General features: G+C 39.1%; 1 protein-coding gene and 1 long non-coding RNA gene across 6 annotated transcripts; one reads left to right on the plus strand and one right to left on the minus strand.

Moving 5' to 3' along the window:
- Nucleotides 1-97: 97 nt before the first annotated feature.
- CZH5orf34 (chromosome Z C5orf34 homolog) lies at nucleotides 98-15,485 on the plus strand. Of its 5 annotated transcripts, none has more exons than XM_054185831.1 (14): nucleotides 98-1,279; nucleotides 1,516-1,606; nucleotides 2,647-2,790; nucleotides 3,634-3,723; nucleotides 6,902-7,548; nucleotides 8,115-8,210; nucleotides 9,502-9,625; nucleotides 10,450-10,541; nucleotides 10,761-10,830; nucleotides 11,137-11,307; nucleotides 12,320-12,408; nucleotides 13,152-13,244; nucleotides 14,043-14,083; nucleotides 14,859-15,485. In XM_054185831.1, the coding sequence occupies exons 2-14, from the start codon at nucleotides 1,544-1,546 to the stop codon at nucleotides 15,050-15,052; spliced, it is 1,914 nt and encodes a 637-aa protein (XP_054041806.1). In that variant the 5' UTR covers nucleotides 98-1,279; nucleotides 1,516-1,543; the 3' UTR covers nucleotides 15,053-15,485. The 5 variants fall into 5 exon arrangements, 4 of the variants coding, with proteins under 4 accessions (XP_054041806.1, XP_054041807.1, XP_054041809.1 ...); XM_054185832.1 differs by having other exon boundaries at nucleotides 2,698-2,790; XM_054185834.1 differs by lacking the exons at nucleotides 98-1,279; nucleotides 1,516-1,606; nucleotides 2,647-2,790 and adding exons at nucleotides 2,902-3,274; nucleotides 14,723-14,772 and having other exon boundaries at nucleotides 14,043-14,100; nucleotides 14,875-15,007.
- Nucleotides 4,905-15,690, minus strand: LOC128902580 (uncharacterized). Its single transcript, XR_008463836.1, has 3 exons — nucleotides 15,561-15,690; nucleotides 7,016-7,124; nucleotides 4,905-5,684 (listed from the first exon to the last, which is right to left on the minus strand). It is a non-coding gene; the product is annotated as an uncharacterized LOC128902580 (long non-coding RNA).
- Nucleotides 15,691-15,711: the final 21 nt, after the last annotated feature.

Raw genomic sequence — 15,711 nt, forward strand, 5'->3', positions numbered from 1 at the left:
CTACCTTGTGGTTTTGCTTTTAAAAAAAAATTTTTTTTGGTCCTTCTTCTATCTACCCTTCACTAAACACTCCTTTTTTTTCCTTTAAAGTACACAGTTGCAGAAAGTATTACATCTTAATAGTCATTGAAAAAATAAAATTTATCAAAGGGTGATACAGTAATAACAACGATATTACCATTTCAAAGTCTCTAGACTAAAATCCAGAAACTAGAAAAGTGAAAAATTATATTATTTTCACACACACATATTTTTCATACAAAACTTCTAATCCAAATACAGGTCTGACATCCTGCTGACTTTACAGGCAGATGTCTTGTGGAAAACATATTTACTCAAAACTTAAAGTCCCAAGGAGCAAGCATTCATGTGTGCATTACAGTAAAGTAATAGTGCCTTCAAGGGACGCTGCTTTACATGTTTCATTTCTGCATCTTTTGTAGTGTGTCTCTTTTTCTGTAAATTAGCTGTCAGACTTGAGATGTATATGCTGTCAGCTTGTGGAGACAGTGTGTCTTACATGTAGGTAAGAAATATGCCAAGTCATCCTGCACAAAAATGTTGGGAACTAGGAATTGTATATATGAAGCAATTCGGATCAACGTTAGCAAAATAAGCTTCATCCTCCACCAGAAACATTGAAAAAATCATAAAATGAAACTTTTGTTCGGAGTAGTGAAGTTTGTGGTCTCTGTGCGTGTGAAGCTTTTTAAGAGCTTTAAGCCTGTACTGCAGTGAGGAAAAAATGGTTTTAACTCTGTCCTCCTGAGTATGGAAGACAGGATAATCTCTGCCTTAAACACTTAGCAATCTTTCCTACTTGTCTTAAATCTCAGAGGAGTCCAACACAAATTAGCGATGCTGGAATGAGATGTGAGAGAGCAAAAGAAAGCAGCAGGTTTCGCACTGTCATAACTGCCATTTCCTGCTTGTTTGCCCGCTTTTAACTGCTCATAGTTCTGTGGATGATGAAGAGGATTCTTGAGAGGTTTAAGGATTATTTCACCCAGGTTTTAGCATTTACAAATTTCAAGTGCGCCGCGTAAAAGTCTTTCTCGTCTACAGGTTTCTGGATGGTACCCTGCAGATAAACAACCCTTTAAAAAAAATGTATTTTCTTTGTGGCATAATGGTAGGCCAGTGAAGGCACAGAAGCATGGAAAGCAAACCGTGGGGGAGGAAGTGAAGGGAACTTCTTTAGCGCTGGTTCTGAAAAGAAACATTACTTCACATCACATTTGAATTCAAGCACATGACCAAGCTTCACGCATCAGAAAAAGTATGCACAATATTTGCCACTCTTGACAAATCAGTTGTGATTAACAAAAATGTTTAGTATTTGAAAATCTTGCTTTGCTTTTGCTTTGCTTAAAGTAACTTGAAACTGGGCTGCAAGCGGTGCTGCTTTCCATGTGCATTGCTTTTGAATGAGAGTTACATATTCTGCAATGAGGTCAACGTTTTCTCAGTAATATTTCCTTTTTTGCTACTGGCCTATTTTCTTTTTTTTTTTAGGAAAATCAGACGATCGATGGGTTTTTGAATGTTAGTTTTAAGTGTAATTGTAACACCACAGAAAGAAACAAGACTGGCTCAACTACATCAGGTATCACAAATTATGCATAGCTGGGATTTTTTATTTTTTTTAAGATAGAACAATACATTATGGCACTGAGTGACACTCAGTCTGGTTTGTAAATATCATTACTTCTCTCTGGGACAGTAATTCCTTACCGCGTTCTGCCTTTCCTTCCTACCATACAGAACTCATCCAATTAGTAATAGCTCAAGTTTGCAACTTTGCTCCGACTGAATTATAGCTCTAATCATCTAGTTTATGCCTGTGGATCCTGGCAGTTGATACAGGAAAAGAAAATGACATTCTGGCTAAAAGTCAGGGAAGGTACTGTGCTGTTTGTGAACTGCCCACTTGCCACCTCTGCTTCAGCCTATGTGACCTGCTCCCACAGTTCCTATGCTGAGGGCTCCACCGTGGCAGTGAAGTTGCCAGCAAAATACAATGCATTGTCCATAAATAATAAAAAGTAATAAAGGATTCATAATCCAGATATATACTTTGAAACTTGCTTCAGGCAAGTACTATGCAGAACATTACTCGTTAAAAAGGGTACTGCAAATAGAACCAGATTTGTTGTGATGCGTGGCTGTGTCTGCAGCTACCAGCCTGGATGTTGATCTACTCTCCACTTTGCTGAGGAAACAGCTGTAGAGAACGGAAAGTTGTGCCGAGTGCACTTCTCCTGTGATGGCATACTGATCCGAGGTACCTCCGCGGGTAAGGAATGATCCTTACAGCTGGATGAGACCATTCAATCTGGTGTGGCCTGTACAGCAAAGGATCTTGAACTGCACCTGCTTAGTGCTTTAAGCAGGAGTTAATAATAAATTGTCATTTAACTGTAAACTGTCGATCCAGAGAGTGCATATATATATCTTCTGAAAAAAAGTAGGCATAATTTTTTAATTGGCCTTTGGGAAATTAATCTTTTAATCTATTCAGCTATGGCTTCTGCAGCCCTGTTCTAAGAACATGAATGTCTGTTAGATTTCCCTGCCCTATGAATGCATGAAGATACAGCCGCAGAGAATTATTTATCCGTAATTTGTTTTTGGGATATGTTGTAGGTCGGCAATCTGCCTTCCCAGTCCTGTCCCCTAAGCCTCCTTGTTTTCCAGAGGTGCTCCAGCAGGGAGGGAAAGAACGTGCGGCCTGTCTTTGTGTCAGGGCGGCTGCCGAACGACGTGTTCTTAAAAGAAGCACAGTTACAGGTAAATACTTTTTTTTTTCTATAGCCTAGTCCTTTGTGCTGATAATTTTCATTTCTGGAGCAGCAGCAAAAAAGACATCCCTATTTCCAAAAAAAAAAAAAAAAAAGGTGAACAACACGGTTTCCATCTAGCTCCTTTTCCAAATGCGTCTCTAAATCAGGTCACGATTTCGGCCTGTTCGCTGCCGGCAGGAAGGAACGGTCAATTCACCAAGCAAATGCGTGGGCGGGCGGGAGGAAGGGAGCCCGCCCCCGCCCGGGGCTTCCCGCCTTGCCCAGCCGCTGGGGCGATGGCGGCGGAGCGGCTGATGGTGCTGTTCGGGGACGGCTCGGTGGAGGTGCGCTACGCGGGAGGGTCCCGCTTGCTGCTCTCCCCGTGCGGCTGCGAGTACCTGCACCGAGCGGCGCTGCCCGCCGCTGCCCACCCCCTCCAGCCGGCGGAGACCAGCCGACAGCGGGTCGCCTTCGCCGTCAGCGCCTACCGGGTAGGCGGCGGGTCGGCGATGTCGGGCCCCGGGAGGAAGCCGGTGTTGCCGTGGGGGCTGCGGGGAGCAGCCTTGGTGCAGAGTGCCTGGCCGCCACCGGGGAGCGAACGAAGGGACCCCTCGCCACCCCCCCGAGCCGCGTACCGGCCGGCTGCGGGGGGACCCGGCAGCGCACGGGAATCCTCCGTCCGCGCCACAGCAGGGGCGGTACTTGCTCCTCTCCGTAAAACGGGAGTTCTTAGTTTCTGCTACAGAAAATGAGAGGATGAAATCCGCTTAAAATTTTATCACTGTATAGAAAAACTCATGACGTAACAGGGTTGTGTTGCTTTGTTTTGTTTTTCTTTGCACTTCAATAGGAACAACTTCTGCGAGCTCTAGATTTCCGGAACAAGTTTTGTTCTCGCCCCTACTTACCTTCACGTGTTATACCTCCAGAAAGAAAAAAGGTGAGAGTTACACATGTTGTGCTTTTGTAAAATAAACTTCACTAGGAGTCTGACAGAGTGGACTCATAAGTTCGCCTGCGTGTGTGTAAGTACAGGCCTTGAACATCTACAGTCTACATTTTACTCATGCATTTATCAATTTGGTTAGGGTACGGCCATTTTAAATTACAGTTTCAGCTGTTACTTAGTCCTCTATTTATGCATATCCTTTGTAGCTGAACAGAGTTAATTTTCTCTTAGTGAGACTAAAATGTAGGATTTTGTACGTGAGATAGAATGAGCTGGTTTACGTATTGTCACTTCTGCACTCGAAACCTTTCAGGGAAGACTCGGTGAAATAGGACAGTGTTTTCCGAGTTGCTGTGGGGTTCAGAATCCCATTGTTTCCCCACTGAAGTGCCTGTGTGAGTCTGTTACAGGGGCCCGTGAGAGGACTGGGGCAGAGTGTCGCTCTGTGGGAATGGCTACTCCAGGTCAGACTGAAGGTCCATGCAGAGACCCCCATTTACCCTCCTAGGAGCTTCACTCCTCACCAGCATTGCCCCTGGTGTTCCCACTGAATGCGTCCAAGAGTGTGCACACTGTGGTGGGAGTCTTAAAACCACTGATAAAATCTGGCAAGTTGTAAGTTGTAAAACTTTTAGACTGATACTTCATGCTAATGTTTAGTTGCTGAAAACACTGTCAGCCAGTGTCACTACATACTTAACAGTAGTCAGTCCTTAACAGTGATACTGGACATTCACTGCAAGGTACAGCAGCACAGAGCTAGTAGGTGACCCTCCACTCCGTCCGCACCTCTAGACAGCCTGACAAGGGGGATCTTGTTAGTGGTGTGGCCTGTTCAGAACGGCAAATAGTATTTAAAATGCAGGTTAACCATGAATGTATTCAGTGGTGTGGCAGCATCTTCTGTTTGTTCTTATTCCTTTCCTAGAATTTTCAAACGTTTGATACGCTGCTGCTGAACATAAAGTATGTTTTCATGGGACTGTCAGTCATCACGCCAAGATCTTATTCCTGGGTGGTGGTAGTCAGCTCAGAGCCTATCCTTTTACATGTAAAGTTAGGACTGCTTTTCCTCATTTATATCACATTACATTTATCTCTGCTGAATTTTTATCTGTGGCCTTATTGTCTGGTCAGTTTGTTACCAAAGACAGGCCTCTGCTTTGTTTATAACCATATGCTAACTAAAATGTTGTTTGTTTCCTACTAAACTTCTTACTGTGTAAGAAAATAGTTAGTCACTGAACCGTTGTTAGTGATAATGAGGAGTCAGACAGAAGCAGCTAATCACCAAGGATGGGATAACAAGAAGTAGTTAATCACTTCAAGGTTCTTTTATGCGTCAAGTATGTACTCCTATACTGATTAGGACAGAGCAGTGGCTACTTCAAGGAAGATCCTTATCATCCTCAAGAAGCTGGCAAACTTACACTAAACTTTTACTGTCCTGAGATCACTCACTACCTTAAAAGGATAGTGTGAGGAAGGGTCTCCTTACCCAAATGACCACCGAGACACTCAAGCGTGCGCAGAAGTGTTTTTACCAACGCAGCAAAACTTGATACGCCTGTGCAAGAAGACCATTCGGTCATCCTGATGAATATGTGAGCCTAGGTGGAGTTATGTATTAGGTAGGTGGGATTATGAGAATATTTTGTGTATAAATATCCCCAGTAAAGTGTGCTAGATTTGTGGGTTTTCCCCCAAGCACCCGATGTCGAATAAAGCAATCTCCTCTCCAAAGTACTGTTGGTTTGGAGAACTTTTATTTCAGGTAACAACTTGGTTATTTTTTTTAGGATCCTTTTGCAATTCTTTATGGTAAATTTTCATCTTCAGTGCCCCAAATACCTTCAGCAGACTTTCCCACCTTACTAACACACTAGTGCTGCCATGTTTCCTTTTTATTGGACTCCAGGCTTTTCCAGTGCTGGGCCAAAGTATGATCAGGACTGAAACATAGGTGATTAAAGATCAGTCAAATGAGACAAAGCTGATTAAACTGATGAAACAAACAATGAGTAGTGTGAATACTCCTTTGCTAAGTTTTTTTTTTCTTCACACCTTATTTGAGAGGGTTTGCATTTCTGTGTTTATTTGGAATCTGGTGCTTTACCTGGAGTCTTCAATTGAAAACAGACTAAGGATGTTTTCTGTGTGAGGATTGGGTATAAGGACAATACAAAGGAAAATACCTCATTTTAGGGCAAAACTTCTGCAGATGGCTAGAAAGGCATTCTCAATCTTGACAGAACATTTCTAGTTTCAGAAGGTGATTAGTGCGTTTTATAAACTATATATTCTCTTTGGGCAAAGCTTTAATCTGGGGTTTGAGGTAGAGGCAGTGCTTGTTTCGAGTAACTTTTTTAGAATCATATGCTTCATTTTTGTAGTGGTGGAAGGGCATATGCTGTGAAAATGTTTTTTGTTTGTTTTGAACAAAAGTGCTAATTAAAGCAGTAATCTGTACTTGAATATCATGGCAATAAGATAAGACTTTCCAAATGTTGTATTGTAAAAGTCTAAAATATTTATTATATTTTAAATTCTTCTTCAGAAATATATTTTATCTACACTTTAGCAATAGCTGTGTAATTTAATCTGTGGTGCTGTGGGATTAAGTAAGATTACTCACTCACCTAGCTGCAAAACATTCCGTTTTGGTGAGAGCACTTAAATGCATGTTACACGCCATTTTACAGGCTTACTTAAATTTTATAAATAAAGAGAAGATTTCAGAGCACATGGATTTTTAATGTACACAATTCTAACATGGGCTTTCCATGAAGTCTACTGATAACTGACTGATATGATCAAGATAATCTGGGCTTTCTTTTCAGTGTTTCTTAAGAAGCAGTTGGAAACAGCTATCTACTGTCTGTGGGCAGTTGTGCCTGGTCAGCTGGCCATGTACCTTACTACTTTATGAATGCATATTAAATTAAAACATTATTGCTAGATAGAACTCTGTTAGAACAGGAGGAAGCAGATATGAAGGTTAGATATTTTGCTTCCTGTTAAGTTCATGTATGCAAATAAATACAGAGTAAAGTTTCTTGCCATACATCACCTTGCAGAGGGACTGAATTCATACAAATATAAATCCTCCTTCGTAATTTCTGGGAAGCGGGTCATTTTTATCTTGCTGCTCTCCTTTTTCTTTTATTAGGTTCTTTTCAGTGATATCTTAGAAATCAGATGGCCTGACCCTGCTACAGCTGATCTGACAAGATGTATAGACAATGGCAGTGTGAAGATCTCGTCAGTAGATGGTTATGCTCACCTTTACCTGTCAGAATTGCAGCAAGAATTTACGGTGGAGTTCTTATGCAAAGTCAGCCAGTCATCTGCGGCATCCGTAGGCTCCTCTCAAAAGAACAGCAACTATCAAGCTGGAGATCAGCATGGAAAATCAAGTAAAAATTCTATTGCAGAAATGTCATCAAAACAAACAAGAATAGAGAGTGAGAAGAATGAACATGGTTATTCTGAAGGTAAATATAGAGAACCAACCAAACCAAGGGACCAGAAAGACAGAGATGGAGTCCCTGTGTTTTATACAAACTGTTCTTCTGAATACGCGTGGGTTACACAGCGTTGGTCTGTTGCCTCCTACCCAGAAGAATGGAAGTACCCCTTGTCGTTGGCACTGATGTGCTATAACTTACATACTGGTAAGACTGAATGGAAGACATGTGAGAAGAACAACCGTACATCTATAGAAGCTGATGTTTTAATAGACCCAGGAACACATGAAACAGTTTCTCGTTTACCTACAGCTTTGCCACTCAGCTGCAGAGCCCCACATTTACACAGGTAGTTTAAGCTGTTCACTTCATAGTTGTCAACATATGTTTTACAATTTTGCAATTTGGAATTTCAACCCTTACCAAAATAGCTGAATTCTAGCTATTAAAAATAAAAAAATTACCATTTTATTCTTTCTTTTTAGTAACTTTTTGAAACATGAAATTTGTGAAACCAACATTCTGCATCCTACTGTAATGAATATATAGTAATTAGTCCAGAGAAAAATAAGCTTTATTTTCCAAACTGCTGTATAATATGTAAATGAAAAAGAGAATACGGAAAAAAGAACACAGGTTTTGGTTGGTTTTGGTTTTCATTTTTGAGAAGATAATACTTCTGAGGTGGGCCAGTGGCTTATGTTCTCTGTCAGCACCACTAAAAATATTCAAAAAAGCCTTTGCGGGTTTGAGAAAATTAATTTGGTAACTAATGTGGATAATTAAGGTATCAGAGGTCTCTGAAAATATGTGGCCTTTTTAAATAGTCGTGCATGCATCTGTTCTTGGTACAGCACACAACAAAAACCAACTTGACCTTCAGACTTACTGAAGCTTTTATTGTATTTTATACAGGTGGACTTTCTGTGACTTATTTCAGAATCAAGATACCGGAAACTATTCATGCCCTCAGCTAATTAAAATTGTATGGTGCCAGGGTGTTTTTTATAGGTATGTAGGAGATCATGTGTTTCATCTTTGGAAAACTTCTTTTGTATGGGAGTTAAGCTTTAAGATGAAATGTCTTACTTCGTCCCTTGCACGCAGTCTTCATATAAGTGTCTGTTCATTTCTGCTGTTCGTTCATCAGACTTCAGATTTTTCTAGTACTGTATATTTCCAGGTCTGAAAGTGGGTATGTCTGAAACAAACAATCTGAAATCGTGTTTAAGGCTTCTAAAGAAGTGATCTGATTATCTGATTTCTTAAAGGTTTACTGGACAGCTGGAACTCCCACAGACTTCACTGACAGTTATGGTGCTTGGTTTCTTTGCAAATTACATTGCTCCTTGTGATGATGAAGATTTCATGCTTTAGAAATGTTTGTCTTGGTGACCTACATAATTTGCATGTTGCAGGCAGCTAAACTGTAGGTTTTGCTGGCAAATCACCTTGTCCATATGTTTTGAAAAGGTGGGGGGGGAAGGGCAGAGGAATTTTTTTTTTTTTTAAATTGGCCTTTCAAATCTGTTATACAAACTTTGGAAATGCTACAGTTGCTATCAGCATCTAAAAGTCTTTGATAAAAGATTAGCTGGTCTTTGAAGCTTTAATCTCTCTGCCCAGTGTTTTTCATTTTTCTCAGTATAATTCCTAAATTCCTAAATTTTTATCTCACCTGAACAAAATGTTTAGCAGCTCTTCAGTACTATACCTCATTTCTTTGGAAGTATGGTGATTAGCCATACTTAGTCTTCTAAGTCCCATTACCAGGCATCTAACCACAGAATTGCAGAATTGGGTCATTAAATGGATTTTAGGCTCCAAGGTATCATATGATCACAAGTAAAAGACCATTGATCTTAGTGAAAAACACAGAGCTGCGGCGGAAATGAAGACCTTTGGGTTGTTCAGGAATTGTTTGGTCTGACAGTTCTCTATGTTATTTAGGGCAGGTCCACTAAGAAAACTGGATTTTTCTCTTCAGAATCACTATATTTTTTCAGTCAGTGGAATGAGCAGCTCTTGTGAGATGCTAACCTCAAAACAAATAAGCTTTCCTTAACTTGTTTAACTCCCACCCCCCATGCACACATGCAAATGAGGAGACTGGTAATACTAACCTTCTGTGTTAAAAGAAATAATTGGCACGCTGCTCTTTGTGAAACAGAAGTTTTTCATGTGAAAGTTGGGTTGAAAATTTGTTTCTGCTTAGTGCTTTCTTCAAGTGTACTAACCTGTTTTGCTTGTCTAGTGATGCAACATTTTAAATACTTGTTAAAAATCTTGTTATTTCTCTTAGATTTATCCATGGTAGAACAAACATCACAGAAATTTATCCTGGTGATGACTCATTTTTCAAGTCCGAGGGAGCATTTTTGGGAAACTATTTTGTACATTATGCAATCCAAAAAGGAACAAAAAAGGTACAAAACTAATTTAAAATATGTTCCAAATTCCTTCAAGTTAGCAGGTTTTTTATTTTTAAGGCATTTGGCTATGCAGTCTATAGTGAAATCCCTACCTTGGTAATTAGTATAATGACTGAATCAAGCAATCAGTCGTACAAAAGATGAGATTATTCATTCTGTTTCAGAATGTATTTTTGTAAATTATAGACACAGTAAGAAAAATCTTACTCGTAACATTTATTTCAGAAGCTGTAGTATGTACTGCAGTGAGATTCTACAATAACCATTTCTCACTAATTTAGAAGATAAGTTTAATTCTTAATATATCGATTAGAATTTAATCTTTATGTACTTGGAAGTGTTTTCTCTTTTACTCTATGAGAGACAGAACCTAGAAGATGCAGGTTCTGTTGTGGCTTTGCCGCAGACCGGCTGTTCAGTGCTGGAGAAATGTTTTTGCGTCTCTGCGTCTGTCTATTGTTAAATTTCCCCAGAGTAGAGATCCTCTCAAGTGTTTATGCAGTGCCTTGTATTTTTAAAGCAGAATTAGGGGTCAACTTTGTACCCTTCAAACCTAGTCTTTAACTTGTAGAACTTTTTGGTCCATACTGAGTGCATGGAAACTGTGACTGTTTCTTTCCACAGAAGTAGACTTAAAGGATACAACTGCATTTTTTCACTTTTTAAGGACATATTTATCTGTTTTCCGGGAAAAATTCAAATATGATTATAGTTGCTTTCTGGGAGGTCAGAAACTTCATATCTTGGCAAGCTCTTAATACTGTTTTCGAGCTACAGTACCTGTAACTAACTCATCTCCTTTCTGCTCTCTACTGCAGAGAGAAGAAAAGATGTATTCGGTAAAGAGCCTACCTCCTGATGTACCGGGAAATCCGTACTCTGTATCCTCCATTATTACTCAGGCAACGAAGTAACTTTACTCTACTTTATCTTTGTTACATAAACTGACTTTGAAAAGGCAGTAGATAAAATTACAGAAAATACTTACTATGACATTAAGTATAAAAATTAATGGAATTTATATTAGCACTGAGGATGTCTATAAACTTACAGAACAAAGGTCACAACTGTTTAGAAGACCCAGCAAGTACGAAATGTTTAATTGTTTGTTTGTTTGTTTTCTCCTCAGAATACTTCAGTACTGCTACAAGACTAAACTATCATTAATTCATAACTATTACCTCTGCTGCTGGAAAATGGTATGTAGCTGAATATTTATAAATCTTTCAGTGTTATAAGGATGATTTTACAGGGTATAGGGAATAGGACCTAATCTAGAAGGACTAATGGTGAGTGTATCCTCAAAGATCAGAAGGTATGTACTTGGAAACCATACGTGTATGCTGTGTAAAGGTATATTTGTGAACCAGAAAGCAGCTGCAGGCTAAAGCGAGCTGGTTGTGGTCTGGAAAAACAAGTTAATTGAAAATCTGGGAGAGGTGCAAACATCTGTAATGATGTAAGTGACCTTTCCTCAAGGTTTTTATGCATTTGTTTGGTTCTAGGTACCTGAGACAGATGGACGAGAAACGTTGCCGGTTTTGCTGTATGAAAAGGTTATTCCCAGCATAGGAAGACTTGTTGTGTACTCGGATTATAAAGTCCATGCTGCTTTTTGGGATGGGGTGACCTTGAATATGGTCTGGGATTACAGCTCTTCCTGTAGTAAGATCCAGGTAACTCACGAGTTAAAGGAATGACTATTCTTGTAACTCTTCATGAAAAAGTGTTACTAGTAAGCTAATGAGGAAACTAAACAGAAGGTTTGATGCCTATAAAGTATAAATTGAAGTCGAGACATTCATAACTCACTGCAGTGGCTTGAGCTTGTATAGTACTGTAAGTGAAAACAGGAGCTATCTGCAAACACCACCATTAATGTATTGCCAGTATTTTAACCAGAAATGGGATGGAAAAATATTTCAGTGCGTAACTGATGCCTAAAGAGGCAAATGAAGCTTTATCCATTTAAGAAGTCACTCACATTGATCAAAGAAGGGAGTCATGGTGTTTTTTTATTTCAGATTATCTATAATTGAGCAAATGGATAGTGAAAAATTACTTGGGAAAAGTAACCTTGTGCACGTGGTGTTCCATATACATTTTAAAATCTACGTAATAGAGAAGTAAAAAGATGTTGTTGATTTTTGCAAAATGGCACTACAGCGAAAATTACATGAGTGTGGGATTCAGGATTGACTGCTGAGACTTGGCTTCTGTGCCTTTGCTTATTACGCTAAGATGACAAAACACAAAAAAGACTTTAAAGTGTCTGAAGTTATCTCTATTATAAACAATGTAAGGATGATAGTCACTGTGCAGAAGATACAGTGTAACTTTCTGATGTGAGCTAGCTCAAATCTGTGTACTCACTCATGATAAAAGGAGGAAGAACTGTAAATCCTACAGGTTTGGAAACATTTCTACACACTTCTAGAAATAATTCATTCTTGAATTGCACAAAGCGAGCGTTGGGGCCCTGCCAGGTGTTTTGGTTGGGTTTGTTCCTCCCCCGCATTTATCGTAGCAGACCGTATCAAATTCTGTCCTTAGCAAAACACAAACCTTTAAGTGTTCAAAATGGAATGTTCATAGATGCTTAATTCTTAAATTGGCATATTGTACTTGCCTTTTTTTGCTTCAGACTGCAGCAGAAAATTAACTCTTTTAATTATTTTTTCTTGTAAGGTAAATGAAGATGTAGGCTGGTGTAAGTTAACTACCCCTGATGGGGTACAGCAGCTGATACAAATAAGTCACCCTGGAATCTATGAAAGGTATAAGTAATTTAAACAATTTAAAGTTAAATATAAAAGAATTCTGTGCAAAATCCTTTTATATGAAGAAATGGCATTTACTGAACATATAGTGGGGGGGAGGGGCGCAAACCAATCACATAATGATAAAAGCCCCAGGTTATATCTGTCAAAGATTTGGGATGTGTATGACTCAGGACCACTGCAGTGCTGTTATTCCAGTATAATTGTTACAGTATGTCTTTTTAAAAAGAAATAACTAGAGCTGCAACTTGGCACCTACATCAGTGGATAAGAAAAAAAAATAATTTTGTCCTATATAGAGCTGGTACATAGAACTGGGTAGCACTTTATCCAGTTTTTGCTTTATTACAGCTATTGACCTCTGCCTGCAGATTGCTGTCTCTAATCTGCTTGCTCTAATTACAGCCTCATTATGGGAATCATCATCAGCTTACTGTGCTGCATTTTAGCAAGCAGATATTCACAAACAAGAATTAGCATTTGTGCACTATTCATTACAAATCATAGATCTTTGTTATAATTTTCTATTAACTGAATAGATTTAAATATGAAGGAGATTCTAGACAAAAAGTGAGAATCAAAAAATGGCAAGGAAACCTAGAGAAAAAGCTAGGTTTTGAATCATGGCTTTTTCTTTCAGATCCAGGTGTATTGCTTAATGTCTTCAGTTTCTTGCTTGAATTAGTAGTGTATTTCTCATACAAATAATTACTTTTTTGTGAATTTTCCTGTTAAAATAGGTACATCAGAACAGCAATAGAATGGTGCAAAGGTTTTAATGAAAGGAAGGAGATTCCTGAACATAAGGCACACCCTGTAACTGAAGAAAATTGGTATTAATCTTTATCCTAAATAAATGACTACAAATAATGTTGAAAATAAAACTCCAAAAGACTATAAACTGTGAATTCTGTAGACTGTATTTCCTAAGGGTTAAAAAATGAAAATGTTAAGTCCCTTTATTTTGTGTGTTTGCGTATTCTTCTTTCAGTGTTTTAAAGTGGCAAGTTGAGTTCTAGGTGAAGTTTGTTTCATTGCGCTTCTGCCTGCCTTACTTAAAAATCAGAATTATGGTGACTTTGCCAAAGGAGGATTAATGTTACAGAGGTAGTATCTTGCAAGGTGAAAAAGGGAAACTAAACTACAAATGGTGTCTTTTAACAGAACACCAAGCAGTTCAAAACAGTACTTTGAACTGCTAAATGACACTTGTATCTCTTGCTAATATATTTATCCTTTTCAATTTATGCAGCTGACCAAAGGTCTACTGACGTCATATACAAACGTATAAGAGCATTAAAAATGTGTTAATTGAAATCGATTACACTTGCACTTGTTATGCAAATTACAGCAGATTCAGTAGCTGATGAAATTAAAATTATATCTGTATTTATATATAGCAAAGAGACTATTCTTAGAGCAGAGCCCTGGTTTTTGGAAACACAAGTGATTGACATGCAGGCATTGACTAGTGGTATGAAAGACAAAAATAAAACTTTTTTCACTTGGATTTTGCTCATCTAATTTTCAGTATTGCTGGAAGCTATTAAAAATTAAAATCTGAGGTAGAAAATACATTTGAGAAGTTTTATGATACTACATCAGTTAATAATCTTTATTTTCTTGGACAGGTCTGCTGATGCTGAGCTTGAAAAAATACAGAGATTTACCTGTATCCTTTTGAAAGCTGTAAAGATTTTTCACTTTTATATTCTGCTGTTCATCTGCATATTCAGATCTGCATTTTAAATCATCAGAGTCTCTCTGTCCTGTTCTCACCTTCTTTTAGTGTCTTACCCGCTTCTTAAAATTACCTTTTTAAGCCATTATTTGTTTTCTTATTTATCATTTTATCTTGTCCAACTCCTGCATCACAGCACCAGAAACAAAAGTAGCGGCAGAGTGCAAAACTGAAATAAAAACTCACCAAAAAAGAAAGCCCTTTAGTGGGTATTGCATTAGTTTTGTTAACACTCATCCACTGATCTGTTTCTGAAAGAGGGATGATGCAGTTGCCTTTGGGCTTGTTGTTGTAGTACAATACCTTTCTGTTTGTATTAGTTAGCTCAGAATTGTTCCATTGTGTTCAGACAGCTCAAAAAATTGTGCTGCGCTGCATGTGCTTAAAGCCACTCTATAATTGTCTTTAAGACAGTGTTCGATTTTATTAGTATGAAATGTGCATGCTGTTAACTGTGCAGTGTGACATCAGATAGCTCCCTTTTTAAAGTAACATTTGGATAAACTGAAGTCTTGGAGCCATTTTCTATAAATGTAGACATTTTAAGTAATATACTTTTTTCTTTTTTAGCTTTATGTAATTACCATGCTATGAAATGTGAGACTTTGCAATGCAGAATGGTGAGTACGGATGTGGAAAAGTATTTTTCTCCTTAGGAGGAAGAGTTTGATTTATTATTATTTTTTTCTTAACAAAATAACACTAGTTTTATTGGATAATAGCAATGTTCGGGAAAGGACACCTGCTGCAAAAACCGATCCATCTGGCATTGCTGTCAGAAAAACAGAAAACGGGAGACATCCAGAAGAAATGGGTGAAGGGTGCGTCTTGGAAGCTTTGGAAAAAACTTCTAGAGTAATTCAGGATATTGAGTCTCTGCTTGCAGCTGCTGGGAAGTGAAGCTTCGCGGATACAGCCTGCGAAGACCTGTGTCCGCTGCCCTGTCCCCGGCGTGTCCGAGGCGGCTGTGAGGTGCCGGGGGAAGGCGGGCTGACGGCAGAGGGATGAGCTGCCGTTCTAACACCGCAGCGGCCGCCCAAAGTCTTGTTAACGCTGCGGTTGCGTGTTATGGGATGGGCAAAAAGAACGGGTGAAATAATACGTACGTCAGGGCTGAGCTGTCAGTGCCGCTTTTAACTCCAGGAATGTCTTGTTGGAACGGTTTCATTTTATAGGGGCTTGCGCAGCTTCAACTGCTCAAGTGACTAGGGTGGGGATAGGCAGTTTTAACTGTAAAAACGTGCTTTTATTCAGAAGCTTACGCTAAGTAAAAGTTTCTCAAACGCTTTCTACTCTACTGTTTTGTGGTAAATAAATAGTTATTTAAAGCCTCTTCAGCCCTTCCTGGTGTGTGGTCTGTCACCCGGTGTCACGCCCCATCGTTACTGATAAAATACTTGCCTCTTACCGTTGGTTTCTCTTCCAGCGCTTTACTCGATGCCGTCGTGAATACGCAAAGCCCGTTTTTATCTATTTCTTAAAAGAAAAAAAAAAAAAACAAACTCCTCCACAACGCAGCCCCGCTCCCCTCACGGGGGGGGGAGGAGCGACGCGGCTGA

Source organism: Rissa tridactyla, chromosome Z (assembly GCF_028500815.1).
Source record: "Rissa tridactyla isolate bRisTri1 chromosome Z, bRisTri1.patW.cur.20221130, whole genome shotgun sequence".
Classification (NCBI taxonomy): domain Eukaryota; kingdom Metazoa; phylum Chordata; class Aves; order Charadriiformes; family Laridae; genus Rissa; species Rissa tridactyla.